General features: G+C 48.1%; 1 protein-coding gene across 1 annotated transcript in view; it reads left to right on the forward strand.

The window, feature by feature from the left end:
• The first annotated feature begins 1,990 nt into the window (after positions 1-1,990).
• The window catches only part of asmtl (acetylserotonin O-methyltransferase-like), a 71,000-nt gene continuing 53,962 nt past the window's right edge, over positions 1,991-19,028 (forward strand). The window contains exons 1-2 of the mRNA XM_038818116.1: positions 1,991-2,084; positions 14,047-14,180. Of these exons, the coding sequence (XP_038674044.1) occupies positions 14,088-14,180 (93 nt within the window). The 5' untranslated portion in view covers positions 1,991-2,084; positions 14,047-14,087. The remainder of the gene's footprint in view (positions 2,085-14,046; positions 14,181-19,028) is intronic.

Here is a 19,028-nt window from a genome sequence, read left to right on the forward strand (position 1 = left end):
GCGGAGGTTGGGCAGCTGAAAAAGATAAAGTTTGGAAACCTTCACACTTAATCACATTATATTCTATCTGCAATGTTCTAACAGGCTTGGCGGGCCAAGTAGACTACTCCAGCTCCTATTTCTTATCTTCTTTTATGGATGTATTCTATGTGGACTTGCAAGGGCATTCGCTAAGGTTCCAAAATATATCCCTCAATCAACAAGATTACTACCACAATACTTGAAGAATGTGGGAGATTTGGAGAGGGTGCAGAGGAGGTTTACCAGGACGTTGCCTAGTCTAGAGGGTGTTAGCTATGCGGAGAGGCTGAATAGACTTGGACTGTTTTCATTAGAATGACGGAGGTTGCCCTGATAGAGTTCGACAAGATTATGAGAAGCATGTATAGAGTTGATGGGCAGGCACCCTTTCCCTGGGTGGAGGGGTCAGTCATTGGTGGGCATAGATTTAAGGTCCCTGGGGCAAAGTTTAGAGGAGGTGTGCAAGGCAGGTCTTTTACACAGAGGGTGATGAGTGCGTGGAATGCGCTGCCAGGGGAGATTGTGGAAGCAGATACATTAACGGCGTTCAAAAGGCATCTCAACAAATACTTGGGTAGGATGGGTGTAGAGGGATACGACTTAGGAAGTGTTGAGGGTTTTGGCCAAGGGTGGTATCATGGCCGGTGCAGGTTTGGAGGGCCAAAGGGCCAGTTCCTGTGTTGTATTGTTCTTTGTTTTGAAACAACATTTCTGGATATCACATAAGGGCAGCACGGTAGCATTGTGGATAGCACAATCGCTTCATAGCTCCAGGGTCACAGGTTCGATTCCGGCTTGGGTCACTGCGGAGTCTGCACATCCTCCCCGTGTGTGCGTGGGTTTCCTCCGGGTGCTCCGGTTTCCTCCCACAGTCCAAAGATGTGCAAGTTAGGTGGATTGGGCATGATAAATTGCCCTTAGTGTCCAAAATTGCCCTTAGTGTTGGGTGGGGTTACTGGGTTATCGGGATAGGGTGGAGGTGTTAACATCGGGTAGGGTGCTCTTTCCAAGAGCCGGTGCAGACTTGATGGGCTGAATGGCCTACTTCTGCACTGTAAATTCTATGAACTATCTATAACTGTGGGACCTTGCTGTGCACAAATTGATTGCTGTGTTTCTCACTTTACAACAGTGACTGCATTGGACGTAAAGTGCTTTGAGACTGTGGAGTGTGCTGTATAAGTTATTGTTCCAAGACTTCACCACAATGTAAACATTTCTGTCTTGTTACCTGTGTGGTAGGTAACTCGTGCTACTCAATACTTGGTTGATGGTGAGATCTTCTGAACCTCAATGAAGAAGACTCAAACTCGTCCAGTAACAACAAAGGTTTATTGTGTAACTATAACAACAAGTGCATGAGTTCTTTACTTTAACTTTGATACTAGTGATAAGGTTAACAAGATCTAACTACAATAACTATATGTAACTCCATTAGCCATCTGAACTATTCTGATATTGTCCTGGTCGTAGTGCACCGGAGACACTGCCAAAAACCCAATTGTGGTTGCTTTTTATACTCCAGTTGGTCCGGCGGTCTCGTGATCATGTGATGCTACTGATTACTCATTAACCCCTTGTGTACATGCACATAATAATAACAGATCACTACAATTTCTATTGTCTCTATCAATTTCTTACAAATTTCTAAAAACTTTAAACAAATCACCCGTATATATCTTCTATATTGCATGGAATAAAAGATAAGGGTATTTATTCCTTCCTCATAATTTGGCCCTTGAAGTCTTGATAAGTCTGGTGAATCTGCACGCCATTGCTTCGCAGGACTAATGAATAATAAATACTTGGAGTTTGTTTTGGAAATAAATCTTCAGCTCTAATTTCAGAACTCAAGACACTCTCTGAACCACTTTGTCTTGAACTTTCCCCTTCCACCCCTGGGCCACATTTCAACCACAGGTCCACCCCCAGGACGGGAGGAGGGAGGAGCCAGGCCGGCCCTGGCGCAGTGTAAACTCGTTCGCGCCTGCGCACTGGACCCTCAGCACTGCGCAGGCGTCCTTTGCACCGGCCTCAGTCCCTTCATTCCACCGTAACAACAGGTAAGACATGGAGAGGGAGAGGGAGAGGGAACGGGAACCCGGGGGTGGGGGCGACGGATTGTGTGGGGATGTCAAGGCTGTCCCCGGGAGAGGAATCGCTGTGAGAGCCCCCCCCCCCCCCCCAGGAGAGAACTTCTGCTAAGTTTGGACACGAGCGGACTGCATTGACAAAGCTATTTATCATGGTGTGTGTGTGTCAGGGTCTGTATGTGTCAGGGTCTGTGTGTGCCAGGCTGTGTGGAGTCAGGGTCTGTATGTGTGTGTGTCAGGGTCTGTATGTGTGTGTGTGTCAGGGTCTGTATGTGTGTGTGTCAGGGTCTGTATGTGTGTGTGTCAGGGTCTGTATGTGTGTGTGTCAGGGTCTGTATGTGTGTGTGTCAGGGTCTGTATGTGTGTGTGTGTCAGGGTCTGTATGTGTGTGTGTCAGGGTCTGTATGTGTGTGTGTCAGGGTCTGTATGTGTGTGTCAGGGTCTGTATGTGTGTGTCAGGGTCTGTATGTGTGTGTCAGGGTCTGTATGTGTGTGTGTGTGTCAGGGTCTGTATGTGTGTGTGTGTGTCAGGGTCTGTATGTGTGTGTGTGTCAAGGTCTGTATGTGTGTGTGTGTCAGGGTCTGTATGTGTGTGTGCGTCAGGGTCTGTATGTTTGTGTGTGTCAGGGTCTGTATGTGTGTGTGTCAGGGTCTGTATGTGTGTGTCAGGGTCTGTATGTGTGTGTCAGGGTCTGTTTTTGTGTGTGTGTCAGGGTCTGTATGTGTGTGTCAGGGTCTGTATGTGTGTGTCAGGGTCTGTATGTGTGTGTCAGGGTCTGTATGTGTGTGTGTCAGGGTCTGTATGTGTGTGTGTCAGGGTCTGTGTGTGTGTGTGTCAGGGTCTGTATGTGTGTGTGTCAGGGTCTGTATGTGTGTGTGTCAGGGTCTGTATGTGTGTGTGTCAGGGTCTGTATGTGTGTGTGTCAGGGTCTGTGTGTGTGTGTCAGGGTCTGTATGTGTGTGTCAGGGTCTGTATGTGTGTGTCAGGGTCTGTATGTGTGTGTGTCAGGGTCTGTATGTGTGTGTGTCAGGGTCTGTATGTGTGTGTGTCAGGGTCTGTATGTGTGTGTGTCAGGGTCTGTATGTGTGTGTGTCAGGGTCTGTATGTGTGTGTGTCAGGGTCTGTATGTGTGTGTGTCAGGGTCTGTATGTGTGTGTGTCAGGGTCTGTATGTGTGTGTGTCAGGGTCTGTATGTGTGTGTGTCAGGGTCTGTATGTGTGTGTGTCAGGGTCTGTATGTGTGTGTGTCAGGGTCTGTATGTGTGTGTGTCAGGGTCTGTATGTGTGTGTGTCAGGGTCTGTGTGTGTGTGTCAGGGTCTGTATGTGTGTGTGTCAGGGTCTGTATGTGTGTGTGTCAGGGTCTGTATGTGTGTGTGTCAGTCTGTATGTGTGTGTGTCAGGGTCTGTATTTATGTGTGTCAGGGTCTGCATTTTGTATGTGTGCATGGCAGGGTCTGTGTGTGTGCGTGTCAGGGTCTGTGTGTGTGCGTGTCAGGGTCTGTGTGTGTGCGTGCCAGGGTCTGTGTGTGTGCGTGTCAGGGTCTATGTGTGCGTGTCAGGGTCTGTATGTGTGCGTGTCAGGGTCTGTATGTGTGCGTGTCAGGGTCTGTATGTGTGCGTGTCAGGGTCTGTATGTGTGCGTGTCAGGGTCTGTATGTGTGCGTGTCAGGGTCTGTATGTGTGCGTGTCAGGGTCTGTATGTGTGCGTGTCAGGGTCTGTATGTGTGCGTGTCAGGGTCTGTATGTGTGCGTGTCAGGGTCTGTATGTGTGCGTGTCAGGGTCTGTATGTGTGCGTGTCAGGGTCTGTATGTGTGCGTGTCAGGGTCTGTATGTGTGCGTGTCAGGGTCTGTATGTGTGCGTGTCAGGGTCTGTAACTGTGCGTGTCAGGGTCTGTATGTGTGCGTGTCAGGGTCTGTATGTGTGCGTGTCAGGGTCTGTATGTGTGTGTGTCAGGGTCTGTATGTGTGTGTGTCAGGGTCTGTATGTGTGTGTGTCAGGGTCTGTATGTGTGTGTGTCAGGGTCTGTATGTGTGTGTGTCAGGGTCTGTATGTGTGTGTGTCAGGGTCTGTATGTGTGTGTGTCAGGGTCTGTATGTGTGTGTGTCAGGGTCTGTATGTGTGTGTGTCAGGGTCTGTATGTGTGTGTGTCAGGGTCTGTATGTGTGTGTGTCAGGGTCTGTATGTGTGTGTGTCAGGGTCTGTATGTGTGTGTGTCAGGGTCTGTATGTGTGTGTGTCAGGGTCTGTATGTGTGTGTCAGGGTCTGCATTTTGTATGTGTGCATGGCAGGGTCTGTGTGTGTGCGTGTCAGGGTCTGTGTGTGTGCGTGTCAGGGTCTGTGTGTGTGCGTGTCAGGGTCTGTGTGTGTGCGTGTCAGGGTCTGTGTGTGCGTGTCAGGGTCTGTGTGTGCGTGTCAGGGTCTGTGTGTGCGTGTCAGGGTCTGTGTGTGCGTGTCAGGGTCTGTGTGTGCGTGTCAGGGTCTGTGTGTGCGTGTCAGGGTCTGTGTGTGCGTGTCAGGGTCTGTGTGTGCGTGTCAGGGTCTGTGTGTGCGTGTCAGGGTCTGTGTGTGCGTGTCAGGGTCTGTGTGTGCGTGTCAGGGTCTGTGTGTGTGCGTGTCAGGGTCTGTGTGTGTGCGTGTCAGGGTCTGTGTGTGTGCGTGTCAGGGTCTGTGTGTGCGTGTCAGGGTCTGTGTGTGCGTGTCAGGGTCTGTGTGTGCGTGTCAGGGTCTGTGTGTGCGTGTCAGGGTCTGTGTGTGCGTGTCAGGGTCTGTGTGTGCGTGTCAGGGTCTGTGTGTGCGTGTCAGGGTCTGTGTGTGCGTGTCAGGGTCTGTGTGTGCGTGTCAGGGTCTGTGTGTGCGTGTCAGGGTCTGTGTGTGTGCGTGTCAGGGTCTGTGTGTGTGCGTGTCAGGGTCTGTGTGTGCGTGTCAGGGTCTGTGTGTGCGTGTCAGGGTCTGTGTGTGCGTGTCAGGGTCTGTGTGTGCGTGTCAGGGTCTGTGTGTGCGTGTCAGGGTCTGTGTGTGCGTGTCAGGGTCTGTGTGTGCGTGTCAGGGTCTGTGTGTGCGTGTCAGGGTCTGTGTGTGCGTGTCAGGGTCTGTGTGTGCGTGTCAGGGTCTGTGTGTGCGTGTCAGGGTCTGTGTGTGCGTGTCAGGGTCTGTGTGTGCGTGTCAGGGTGTGTGTGTGCGTGTCAGGGTGTGTGTGTGCGTGTCAGGGTCTGTGTGTGCGTGTCAGGGTCTGTGTGTGCGTGTCAGGGTCTGTGTGTGCGTGTCAGGGTCTGTGTGTGCGTGTCAGGGTCTGTGTGTGCGTGTCAGGGTCTGTGTGCGTGTCAGGGTCTGTGTGTGCGTGTCAGGGTCTGTGTGTGCGTGTCAGGGTCTGTGTGTGCGTGTCAGGGTCTGTGTGTGCGTGTCAGGGTCTGTGTGTGCGTGTCAGGGTCTGTGTGTGCGTGTCAGGGTCTGTGTGTGCGTGTCAGGGTCTGTGTGTGCGTGTCAGGGTCTGTGTGTGCGTGTCAGGGTGTGTGTGTGCGTGTCAGGGTCTGTGTGTGCGTGTCAGGGTCTGTGTGTGCGTGTCAGGGTCTGTGTGTGCGTGTCAGGGTCTGTGTGTGCGTGTCAGGGTCTGTGTGTGCGTGTCAGGGTCTGTGTGTGCGTGTCAGGGTCTGTGTGTGCGTGTCAGGGTCTGTGTGATGTGTCAGCGTCTGTGTGATGTGTCAGGGTCTGTGTGATGTGTCAGGGTCTGTGTGATGTGTCAGGGTCTGTGTGATGTGTCAGGGTCTGTGTTATGTGTCAGGGTCTGTGTTATGTGTCAGGGTCTGTGTTATGTGTCAGGGTCTGTGTTATGTGTCACGGTGTGTGTGTGTGTGTCACGGTGTGTGTGTGCACGCGCCAGGGTCTGTATGTGTATGCGTGTCAGGGTCTGTGTGTGTGCGTTTCAGTGTACGTGTGTGCGTGCCAGGGTCTGTACGTGTGTGCGTGCCAGGGTCTGTACGTGTGTGCGTGCCAGGGTCTGTACGTGTGTGCGTGACAGGGTCTGTACGTGTGTGCGTGACAGGGTCTGTACGTGTGTGCGTGTCAGGGTCTGTACGTGTGTGCGTGTCAGGGTCTGTACGTGTCAGGGTCTGTACGTGTGTGCGTGTCAGGGTCTGTACGTGTGCGTGTCATGGTCTGTACGTGTGCGTGTCAGGGTCTGTACGTGTGTGCGCGTCAGGGTCTGTACGTGTGTGCGTGTCAGGGTCTGTGTGTGCGTGCCAGGGTTTGTACGTGTGTGCGTGCCAGGGACTGTACGTGTGTGCGTGCCAGGGTCTGTACGTGTGTGCGTGCCAGGGTCTGTACGTGTGTGCGTGCCAGGGTCTGTACGTGTGTGCGTGCCAGGGTCTGTACGTGTGTGCGTGCCAGGGTCTGTACGTGTGTGCGTGCCAGGGTCTGTACGTGTGTGCGTGCCAGGGTCTGTATGTGTGTGTGCCAGGGTCTGTACGTGTGTGCGTGCCAGGGTCTGTACGTGTGTGCGTGCCAGGGTCTGTACGTGTGTGCGTGCCAGGGTCTGTACGTGTGTGCGTGCCAGGGTCTGTACGTGTGTGCGTGCCAGGGTCTGTATGTGTGTGCGTGTCAGGGTCTGTACGTCTGTACGTGTGTGCGTGTCGGGGTCTGTACGTCTGTACGTGTGTGCGTGCCGGGGTCTGTACGTGTGTGCGTGCCGGGGTCTGTACGTGTGTGCGTGCCGGGGTCTGTACGTGTGTGCGTGTCAGGGTCTGTACGTGTGTGCGTGTCAGGGTCTGTACGTCTGTACGTGTGTGCGTGCCGGGGTCTGTACGTGTGTGCGTGCCAGGGTCTGTACGTGTGTGCGTGTCAGGGTCTGTACGTCTGTACGTGTGTGCGTGCCAGGGTCTGTATGTGCGTGTCAGGGTCTGTTGTGTGCACATGTGCCAGTGGTTGCGCGTATGTCAGTGGCGGCACATGTCTGTGATTGTGGCACTGCCTGTAAATGTGCCACTGTATAGACTAGTGTTTGTTAGTGTGGTTCTGGTTTGTGTCTGTGTGTTGCTGTCAGAACAAAAAACAGAAATCGCTTGAAGTTATCAGGTCTGTTTGCATCTGTGGATAGGAAAATCAGATTTGATGTTTCAGGTCAGTGACCTTGTCGGAGCTGTGATGTCAGTGTGCATGTGTATTTTATTTGTGTTTGCTGAACCTTTAAAGAGCAGGGTTTAGATTGAAAGTTTGGAATTCACTGTGGTTTAGATCCAGGCTCATCTTGCATCTCTTGTTGGCTTTGACAGCGAAATAAGGATGTAAAGTTTTATTTAAGCTTAAACATAGATCTGAATTAAGAACATCAGCTCAATCAGGAACAAACGTAGCTTGCTTAAACATTCTCAATTTTGGATTCGTTTGATGTGTACTTTTATACCTTTGTTGAAGATGGTGTTGCACGTTTTGCTATGAGTGTAAAACGCGTTTATTGGGGTGTATTAACTTGCCTGTGTTAAAGGCCGTGTGCTTAACACCACTAGGCTCTGTCTTATGTATTTTTCAGCTCAGGAGTCGCCAGTTGCCGTATAGACAACTCACATATATTCCAAGGTCAAGTTCAAAGTAATAAAACGATACACCGATTAGTAAGTTCCAAACGATCAATATTTATTATACAATTATAATAAATACGCATGCACACACTAAGGGACTAAGCTATGACTAGACTAAGCAAACAGAATACTTAACTACACAGGAACAGGCAAGGTCAGGGAGCGAGGCCTTCGTCCCGGTCTTGGGCTGCAACCTTCAGAAAGCGTGCTGGTCACTGGGGGTCTAGCGGGCTTAGTTCGCGTAGCGAGCGTCGTACTGGCACTTACGGTTCGGCGGCTGGTGCTCAACGGCTGGAGTCAGGATACAGCTTCAAGTTCTTGGTCAGGGCCGGAGCACGAAAACAACAGACAGGACCATGTGTGGGGGTCTATATTTATAGGGGTCCCCAATGTCCTTCCCTCTTCTTGGGCGGGCTTTACCTTTGGTTATCTATTGGGTCAATTCCTCATCGATACTGTTTGAATTCCCCAATGCGAGGGGGTCTCCGTGATGGGGGGGGCGTTTCTTATGCCCTTTTGTTTGGAGGTTTCTGGTGCCTCGATGTCTGGGCCTTGGTTCAAATGTGTCCATTCAGAGTCAAATGTTTCTATTGTGTGGGTGTTCAGGTCTGATTGCCTTATTAGTATGCAAAGCGTTTTGCCATTTGCACCTAACTAAGGTCTTCTCACCTGAGCCCAAACTGGTTTCTGCTACTTGCAGAATGCAAAATGCTCTCTTTGCAGACTGCTGTTTTGGCTAAACTGCCTTTTTCCCTGCAGTCTTAGCGCTTGGCTTACTTTGCAGCTCAGCGTCCATTTTAGGTGGCTACAGTGGCTACATTCCCTCCTTGTGATCCTCACAATCAAAATATTGTGAAGGATCACCTATGTACGTTGCCTTGAGTGCATCTGGGTTTCCTTCTTTGTGTTCCCTGACCTCGGCAAGCTCCTGAGCGTCTACTCTGTCCTTAATTATGGGAAGAAAATTTTTTTACCTTACATCTCTACTTGGCGCTATGTCAAAGGGGACATGCATTACCAAAAACGGGAACCTCTACCTATCACAATTATCCTTAACTTAACTTAAACATTTCCTTACAGACTAAACCTCATCCATTCATACCACATCACATAACATTTCCTGACTCGGCAGTCGAGTTCAGGACAATATAATACATGGGTACATTTCTTTATTCATTACACAGTGCTTTATTCATCATGGGGCAAAGGGGATTGATGAAATCGGAAAATAGGAGATCGAACTCCATAGACGGAAGGGCAGGAACGGGAGGCTCTCCTCTTCCACTTCCTCAACCTGAGGGTCTGTACAAGTATAACGAGGATCGCAATCACCAGTAGTGATTCGATTACGTATGACATGGAGTACCATGTCATAAATTTTGTGCACCAGGTCTGAACCTCACTGATCAGAGCTGAGCACTGGGGAGTGGCTGTAAGGGAAACATTTACTGTGGGGGTTGTGGGGGAAACGTGTCTTGCTTCCACACAAACAGATATAACAGTTAAAAGCAATAGGTGAGCTTCCATCATCTGCAACTTGTTCTTCCTTCTTTCTTCCTCCTGTATGGACAATCCTTGCTTCGATCCCTATCTCTTCCTTCGAAAGCTATGGGATCAAGCACAGTATCTGTCAATACACAGTTTAAGATCTTTACCTGTTAGTGCATCTGTCTTTTATATTCCGATTGACCCTTTAAAAATGACTGGCCAAGTCACACCCTGTGACTCCCCTCATTTTTTTTTTTCAAAAGCGAATTTGAAGACCAGAATACACCTAACAATCCTTCTCCTGCGAGCCGTCTCGCAGGCTTTGCTAGTTTACCATCCGAATGTTCCTGGATGTAAATAGCATGTGGGATGGCGGCCGAAGGGCTACCTAACGAAAAATGAAAACAAAATTTTGAAAGAAACGTCCGAATGAGTTGCGTATGGGCCGCTACGGGTACGAGTTGGATGGGATCCCCGGGTAGGGCGTGCTGTGCCATACCCGAGCTTGGCTGACCAAGGTTGGTTCTCAGACAGGGCGGGTCCTCAGTGCCGTTTGTCCACTGCCTGAGTAACCTGGATTAAACGGGTACGAATGTGTTAACCGTGACTTGCAGCCTCTATTCACCGAATAGAGGGGCACCTAAAAACAATGGAGGAGCCAAGATGCTCCTTCATCTGAAAGAAATGAGCTGGGCTTCAGATATTTTAGACGATACGGTGAGCTGCTCACCATAGAAGTTCTCAGAGGTTTCGGCAGAGAAACTATTGGGTGGGTAAGGTGGTCACAAGCCTTACAACTTTGAAAAGATCTCCAATCAAACTGGTGTTTTGGAACCGAAGTTCTCAAAGGTATCGGCGGACAAGCTAACGTATATGTGAGGTGGTCACAATCTTTTCAGCTGAAAAGAAGATGTCCATCCTCCAACTGAACCATTTACATTCCTGAAACAAAACAAACATAAAACGAAGACAAACATACGTGCAGGTTCCATCAGTGGTGGCGTGGGGCTGTGAAAAGCTGTTTAAATTTAAACACTGAACATTTAACAAACACATACAAACAAACATGCAACGTACAGGTTCCATCAGAACAAAGGGTACTATAAATTACATGTGGCTTGGGGTGTAACTAGCATACGGAGCCAGTGCAGTGTGACCGAAGAAGAGGGGAAGGAGAGAAACAAAAATGAACTGGCATTGCTGAGGTATCCCTGCCATGAGAAGTGGTGGGTAAGCACTCATAGTTTGCATGGGGCAGCTGGGACCTTGTAGCTGCTGTGGGTGGTGTTCTCTTTCATATCTGGGGGCGGGTCTAGCTGGTGCTGGGTGTCTCCTGCAATCTCGGGAGAAGTGTCCTGGCTGCCTACAGTTGTAACATGACCCCTGAGGCACATAAGGTGGAGCAGGCACTCTGGTGCATTGTTCCCTTGTGTACTGTTCCCTGAGAGGGGGGTCTGGGCTGTTGGCTTCATTGCTGCTTCGGGGGGCATTGGTGGGCTGATTCTGTTGCTGTTTCGGGGGGGCTTGACATTCTCGAGCGTAATGTCCTAATTGTCCACAGTTAAAACATTCCTTTGACTTGATCTGCTGTGGGCTGTTCCTTCCCTCATTTACACATGCAGGGTTTTGATGTGTTTTAACTGGATTCGTGTCTGCATCTGCCTGCTCTTCGGGATTTATAAATGCTGTTTTATTGTGGACGGATTGCTGCCAAATGCGGGACAATCTTTTCAGGACCCACTTCTCATTATGGGCCTCCTCTGAGGGGTCATAACTGTTGCAAGCGCTCTGTCCTGCCTCTGTCGCGTGTGAGATTATGGTGCGCGTCCATTTGACCATATTTTCCTGGTTCAAATGCGCTCTATTTAAATCGCCGAAAACTGCGTTGAAATGAATCCACAGCCTTCCTGCGAATGCTGTGGGGTGTTCGGATCTTTTCTGCCGGCACTTATTAAGTCCTTCTACGGGGTCACCTCGATTATACCCTATGGCATCTAAAATGGAGGTGTGCATCTCCTCTAGGGTGCCTCCGGCAACGTTCTGTGTGTCGGGGAGGGCTGCTACTACTGACTGGTCTAAGCTCAGCACGGTGAGCTTAACCTGCTCTCTCTCATCCAGGCCGTACATTGTAGCCTGCTGCTTTACTTTAGCAAAGAACTGGTGGGGGTCTGCGGTGGGGAGGAACGGAGTGATCTTCTCACATGCGTCCCTGAGCTGGGTTACAGTTAAGGGGGTGGTGTAGGTTATATCTGGTGCGCCTTCTGTTATAGCTTTTCTCTGCGTGGTTACGGGATTCATGGGTGCGGTTATGATCTGATCTGTAGGGGGTTGGGGTGCTTGCCTTTTCTGTTGCGCTGCTGGCGCACATGTTCCCTGAACATAACGCTGCGCTGTCTCACTTAATTCTTGCCAATCTGGGGCATTTTCTCCATCTAACTGGGTTCCTTTGGAACCCATTTTGCACCGAAAGCAGCGATTGCAGCTCTGCAATCTGTTTCCTGCATTTCGCGTGATCCACAGTACTTTGCCTTTGCTCTGTGGTTGCAGCATGGAGTGCTCTCAAAGCTGCTTTGAGATCAGAGCATTGCCTCTGCAAAGCCTCTACCTGCTTCTCTGATTCTTCTCTTATCAGGACGGCACGTTGCACGTCCTGATAGGCCTTTTCGTACTGGGTCTGGGAACTGCTGAGATGGGCTAGACAAGACTGATGTGCCCTCTTGGCATCATCCACCTCTCTACCTTTCTCTGCCAACTTCCCTTTTAGATCCAGATTTTCCTTCTCAATGTCCCTGACATCGACCTTACTCATTCGGTTCCTTTCTTCTAAATCTGCCCGGAGCGTCCTGACGACCTCCTCTGTGCCTCGCAATTGTGCCAAACAGGACACAATCGCCATCGGCTTACGTGCTTTACTAAGGTTCTTTTTGTGAATTTGAGAGAGGTTCTCCCACCAAGTATGTCCTATACTTCCGGGACCTGTCTCCTCATTCAAACAAAACTCTTTCCAAAGGGGCCATCCCTTTCCTTGCAGATATTTGCGGAGTTCCAGCTCCCACGTGGGACACTGACCTACCCTGCTACTGCTGCTGGTCGCTGCGACCACAAACCTTTCTGGATCCATCAGACGTTCCATTGCCTGCATGGCCATTTTCTCTGACTCTCTTTTAGTTAATTTGGAACGGGGGTTGCTGGGGTTGTGTTTCAAGAAACGGGTACGGCTTACACTATGTTCCGTTCACGAAACTACCGAAAGTTTGTCGCAACAAAAATGCTTTCAGTTTTACCTTACAGCCCTGTTAGTACGCATGCACTAAACACACTTCCGAATTACGCTTATTAGTTTGAACACCTTGAATACTTGTGATTTTCTTTACTTTCTTACTTTCTCTGTAATTTGGAGTTCTAATTCAAATTTCAGGGTCCTGGACGGTGTGGGGTTTCCACTTACAACCGTGTCCCGTCAGGAAGTCGCCACTAAATGTTGCCCGTTTTGCTATGAGTGTAAAGCGCGTTTATTGGGGTGTATTAACTTGCCTGTGTTAAAGGCCGTGTGCTTAACACCACTAGGCTCTGTCTTATGTATTTTTCAGCTCAGGAGTCGCCAGTTGCCATATAGACAACTCACATATATTCCAAGGTCAAGTTCAAAGTAATAAAACGATACACCGATTAGTAAGTTCCAAACGATCAATATTTATTATACAATTATAATAAATACGCATGCACACACTAAGGGACTAAGCTATGACTAGACTAAGCAAACAGAATACTTAACTACACAGGAACAGGCAAGGTCAGGGAGCGAGGCCTTCGTCCCGGTCTTGGGCTGCAACCTTCAGAAAGCGTGCTGGTCACTGGGGGTCTAGCGGGCTTAGTTCGCGTAGCGAGCGTCGTACTGGCACTTACGGTTCGGCGGCTTGGTGCTCAACGGCTGGAGTCAGGATACAGCTTCAAGTTCTTGGTCAGGGCCGGAGCACGAAAACAACAGACAGGACCATGTGTGGGGGTCTATATTTATAGGGGTCCCCAATGTCCTTCCCTCTTCTTGGGCGGGCTTTACCTTTGGTTATCTATTGGGTCAATTCCTCATCGATACTGTTTGAATTCCCCAATGCGAGGGGGTCTCCGTGATGGGGGGGGCGTTTCTTATGCCCTTTTGTTTGGAGGTTTCTGGTGCCTCGATGTCTGGGCCTTGGTTCAAATGTGTCCATTCAGAGTCAAATGTTTCTATTGTGTGGGTGTTCAGGTCTGATTGCCTTATTAGTATGCAAAGCGTTTTGCCATTTGCACCTAACTAAGGTCTTCTCACCTGAGCCCAAACTGGTTTCTGCTACTTGCAGAATGCAAAATGCTCTCTTTGCAGACTGCTGTTTTGGCTAAACTGCCTTTTTCCCTGCAGTCTTAGCGCTTGGCTTACTTTGCAGCTCAGCGTCCATTTTAGGTGGCTACAGTGGCTACAATGGGTTGGGACAAAAATATTTTAAAATTTTAACCACGTTTGAAAGATTGAGAATTTTTGTTTCACTCAGAGGGTGGTGAGAATCTGGAATGCACTGCCTGGTAAGGTAGTGGAAGCTGGAAACCTCACGACTTACAAAAATCACTTGGATGAGCTCTTGAAACACGATCACATTCAGGGATATGGGACAAATGCTGGTAACGGGGATTAGCGTGAGATTAGGAGTAGTTATTGTTAGTGCAGACTCGATGAGTTGAAGGGCCTTTTCTGATCTCGCTCTGTCTCTCTCTAAGGTGTTTGGTGCTCCAGATTTTGACCTGCGCTGGTGTAACCAGGTGTTTGTCGAAATTTGTATGATATATTGGCTGGCTACAGAGTTTATTATAATTACCTCTCTTTTTACTCTTTGCAGGCAGTGAGAATACTGAAACTTAAAATTGGTTGACAGGCATCATGGTGCTGAATCCAGTTATTTCCAAACTTGTTGGGAAATGTGTGGTCCTTGCCAGTGCTTCACCACGCCGAAGAGAAATTTTTACCAATGTTGTAAGTACAGTCCACTTGTGGCCGCACTTTTTATGCTGTGAAATAAGATTGTTGAAAAACTCAGTAATGCAATATTGCTGTAAACAAAATGTGCGCCATTCAGTGGTCAATTTAAAGATAGTTTAGATCAACAGTGGTTTTCCAATTAGCTAGGTTAATTCATTGACATCAGACATGTAGTAATCCCTTTTGTACCTCACTCTTCCTTACCTCTAATCATTCCGAGTGTCCAACCGTTGATTGTGTATTCCCTTGCCTTGTTAGTCCTCACCGACTGCAGGATAAAGACATTGCTGAAAAGAGAGACACATTGCCAAAAGTGTCATGTCAGGACAAACACAAGAATGCCAAATTTCAAAACGTTCATAATATATGCTTTGGCAACATGTGTTTCTTTCCAGCAATACCTTTATCCTGTACTAGCAGAGGAGTAATAAGACAATGAACAGTAAAATGCTAGGAAGTACAAAGGACCAGAGGGACCCTGGGGATCACGTCCAAAGATTCCTGAAGGCAGCAGGAAAGGTAGATAAGATGGTTAAGAAGGTATATGGAATACTTGCCTTTATTAGTCGAAGCATAGAATATAAGAGCAGCAAGTTTATGTTGGAGCTGTATGAAATGCCTGTTAGGTCACAGCTGGATTACTGTGTGCCGTTCTGGTCGCCACACTATAAGATGGATGTGATTGCACTGAAGAGGGTGCAAAGGAGATTCACCAGGATGTTGCCCAGGCTAGAGCGTTTCAGATATGAAGAGAGGCTGGATAGACTGAGATTGGTATCATTAGAGCAGAGAAAGCTGAGAGGGGACCGGATTGAGGTGTATATGATTATGATTGATAAATATAGGGTGGATAGGAAGAAACATTTCCCCTTAACAGAGGGATCAAAAACCATGGGGCACAGATTTAAGGTACTGGGGCAAGAGATTTAGAGGGGATTTGAAGAAAACCTTTTTCACCCAGAGGGTGGTGGGAATCAGGAACGTTCCACCTGAAAGGGTGACAGGGGTGGAAAACCTCAACATTTAAGAAGCATTTAGATGAGCACTTGAAATGCTCATTTCAAGGCTATGGACTAAGTGGTGGAAATGGAATTAGAATGCCCAGCACAGACATGATGGGCTGAAGAGCCTCTTTCTGTTCTGTAAATCTGTATGACTAAGATATCTACGCCCTACTAATTCTGGCCTTTTGAGCCTCTCTAATTTTAATCGTTCCACCGTAGGCTTCAGCTGCAAAGTCCTTAAGTTCCACAATTCCCTCTGTAAACCTCTGTGCTTCTCTTTCCTGCGACACTCCTTGAAACCTACTTCTTTGATGAAGCTTTAGGTTGATTATTATTATATAAATGGAGAAAGGCTGCAGAAAGCTGCAGCACAGAGGAACCCAGGGGTCCTCGTGCATGAATCACAAAAAAATAGCATGCAAGTTCAGCTGGTCATGGGAAAAGCAAATGGAATGTTGGCCTTTATTTCAAAGGGACTGGAGTATAAAAATAGGGAAGACTTGCTTCAACCATGCAAGGCACTAGTTAGAGCACACTTCGAATACTGTGAACAGTTTGGTCCCTTTAAGGAAATATATACTGACATTAGAGGCAATCCAGAGAAGGTTCACTAGGTTGATCCTGAGTATGGAGGGATTTCCTTATGAGGGGAGGTTGAGTTGATTGAGCCTGTACTTACTGGAGTTTAGAAAAATGAGAGGCGACCTTATTGAAACCGGAGCTCCCGGAGGAAACCCACGCACACGTGGGAAGAACGTGCAGACTGCGCAAAGACAGTGACCCAAGCCGAGAATCGAACCTGGGACCCTGGAGCCGTGAAGCAATTGTGCTAACCACTGTGCTACCATGCTGCCTCCACTTTGCTACCGTTATGTATGTGGTTATATTAATTTCCTTTGTGCATTCTTCTTGTTTTGTACAGTCAGCTTTTTTTAAGAGTGAGGAAATTAGCCCGTCGATTATTTTTATGAAATGCCTGTTTTAGAAAAGACAGATGTCTGTACTGTCTGGAAAGTTATCAATATTTAGGAATAGGAAGTGCATGTGGATGTTAAGGGATGCCAACAGTGAGTCATTAAAAGCTTTAAAATGATAGAAGCGATTGAGATGGGTTGGAATGCCCGTCTTGGGAAATAGTGAGTTAGATAGTCTTGATCTGATGAGTCTTGATCTAAGCAGAGGAATATACATGGGTATGATGTTGCACACAGCCCCTTGATGTTAAGGGGCTGGTTTAGCTCACAAGGAATTAGAGAGAAATCAGGTAAGTGTTAAAATGAAGATCAGAGAAATTGGAGGTTGATGGTGAGGCACTAGTGGTCATTTCTTGCCTTGTTTAGTGATATCAGATACAGGCACAGCATTCGAGTCTTGCCCAGATTTGGGTTTGAAGGATTTAACACTCCATGATGGTCAAATGTTTGAATTTCACTTACTGAATGGACATTGAAAATATTTAGTACATTTTTTCTCATTGCACTTTGTCTCATCTCCAGGTACTAATATTTTGAAATAGAAACTATTTTACTTAATTCTTGCCGGCTGGCTTTATATGTTGGCTTGTAGTATAGCTTTATATATGTTTATTTTTAACTCTTCTGAGAAGTTAAATACCCCAACCTAGTGAAACCTGTATTCAGTGAACTCATTTACAATTTTGTACAAGTCTGTTTATTTATTTTTAGGTTTCTCATTAACTTTCTCGCTCCTTCATGAAAAATCTTCCTGCGTTTTTCTCATTAGATTTAGGTTAGCAGCAACCCAGTTCCATTCCTGCCTTGGGTGGAGTTTGCACTTTCTACCTGTGTCTGCGTGGTATTCCTCCGGATGCTCCAGTTAATAAGAACAATCTTTCTTGTCACAAGTAGGCTTACATTAACACTGCAATGAAGTTGCTGTGAAAAGCCCCTAGTCGCCACACTCTGGCGCCTGTTCGGGTACACTAAGGGAGAATTCAGAATAGCCAATTCACCTAACAAGCACGTCTTTCGGGATTTGGGGAGGAAACCGGAGCACCCGGAGGAAACCCACGCAGACATGGGGAGAACTTGCAGACTCCGCACAGACAGTGACCCAAGCCGGGAATCGACCCTCGGACCCTGCTGCTGTGAAGCAACAGTGTTAACCACTGTGTTACCATGTCACCACACAGTTTCCTCCCACAGTCCAAAGATGTGCATATTAGGTAGATTGGCCATGCTAAAATTGTCCCTTGGTGTCCAAAGAGGTGCAGGGTTACGTTGATTGGATTTTGAATCATACCACTTAGAATCATACAGGATAAATGCAAGAATTCCTCAGCAACATAGCTCTCCTTTCAGTGATATGCCAGTTCTGTACTAACTTTGGCCATGCTAAATTGCCCCTTAATGTCCAAAGGTTTGGTGGGATTAAGGGGATAGGGAGAGGAGTGGTCCTGGGTAAGGTGCTTTTTTGGAGGGTCGGTACAGACTCGATGGGCCGAATGGCCTCTTCATGCACCGTAGGGATTCTATAACCCAGGATAAATTATTCATGACGATGCACATATAGTTGATTGGATAGCAAATTTACAGTAAAACAGGAAGCAGATAATGGGTGGCCATTTTGATTGGAGAAGGGTAGAAATGAGCATTGCACAAGGATGAGTGCTCAGACCCCTCTCGCACGTAAACGGAGGAATACTCTCCATTTGCCTGGACGAGTGCAGCTCCAACAATGTTCAAGACGCTCAACACCATCCAGGACAAAGTAGCCCGCTTGACTGCTTCCCCTTCCACAAACATTCAAACCCTCCACCACTGACAAACAGTGGCAGCCGTGTGTACCATCTACAAGATGCACTTCAGTAACTCACAAAGGTTCCTCAGATAACACCTTCCACACCCATGACTATTACCATCCAGAAGGACAAGAGTAGCAGATACCTGGGAACCCCACCATCGGGAGGTTCCCCTCCAAGTCAATCACCATCCTGACTTGGAAATAGATCGCCGCTCCTTCAATGTCGCTGGGGCAACACCCTGAAACTCATTCCCTAACAACACAGTGGCACCCCAAGGACTGTAGCGGTTCAAGAAGGTAACTCATCACCACCATCTGAAGGGCAACTAGGGATGGGCAATAAATGCTGGCCTATCCAGCGATACCCACATCCCGTAAATTAGTTTTTTAAAAAAATACCCCCCCTCCCATTTCGGTGGCCGGAGATCCCTTCCCCTGTGGCAGGGTTTTGAAAACAGGGAACTGGCTAACAGAATTCGACAGGGGCGCACAGGTAAGTACATCCCCTGGGGGAGGGGAAGTGGGTCATGCTCAGGCCGTGCAAGTTGGGATGCCCTTAAAAAATGGTGCTCTGATCTTTTGAAAGCTGATGTTCAGCCTGCCCCGCCAGCTGGACATCGTGGGACCCGTCTCCTGGATTTTTCTTTTCAGAGAGTTCAAAATTTCACTGGGAAAAGCTAGCAGCGCTGCTGGTGGCCTACATACCACTTTTCCAACCTGAGTTGGTGCTTGGGGTGGAGTTATCTCATATTTTAAAGCAGAGATGAGGAGGAATTTCTTCAGCCAGAGGGTGGTGAATCTGTGGAACTCTGCCGCAGAAGACTGTGTAGGCCAAATCACTGAGTGTCTTTAAGACCGAGATAGATGGCTTCTTGATTAATAAGGGATCAGGGTTTATGGGGCGAAGGCAGGAGAATGGGGATGAAAAATCTATCAGCCGTGATTAAATAGCGGAGCAGACTCGATGGGCCGAGTGGCCTAATTCTGCTCCTATGTCTTATGGTCTATGGTCTTTCCAAAGTGTGTTAATGATCTGAACTAGGGAAAAAGTAACTTCATCAGAATTTTCAAATGT

Source organism: Scyliorhinus canicula, chromosome 14 (genome assembly GCF_902713615.1).
Source record: "Scyliorhinus canicula chromosome 14, sScyCan1.1, whole genome shotgun sequence".
NCBI classification, from domain to species: Eukaryota; Metazoa; Chordata; class Chondrichthyes; order Carcharhiniformes; family Scyliorhinidae; genus Scyliorhinus; species Scyliorhinus canicula.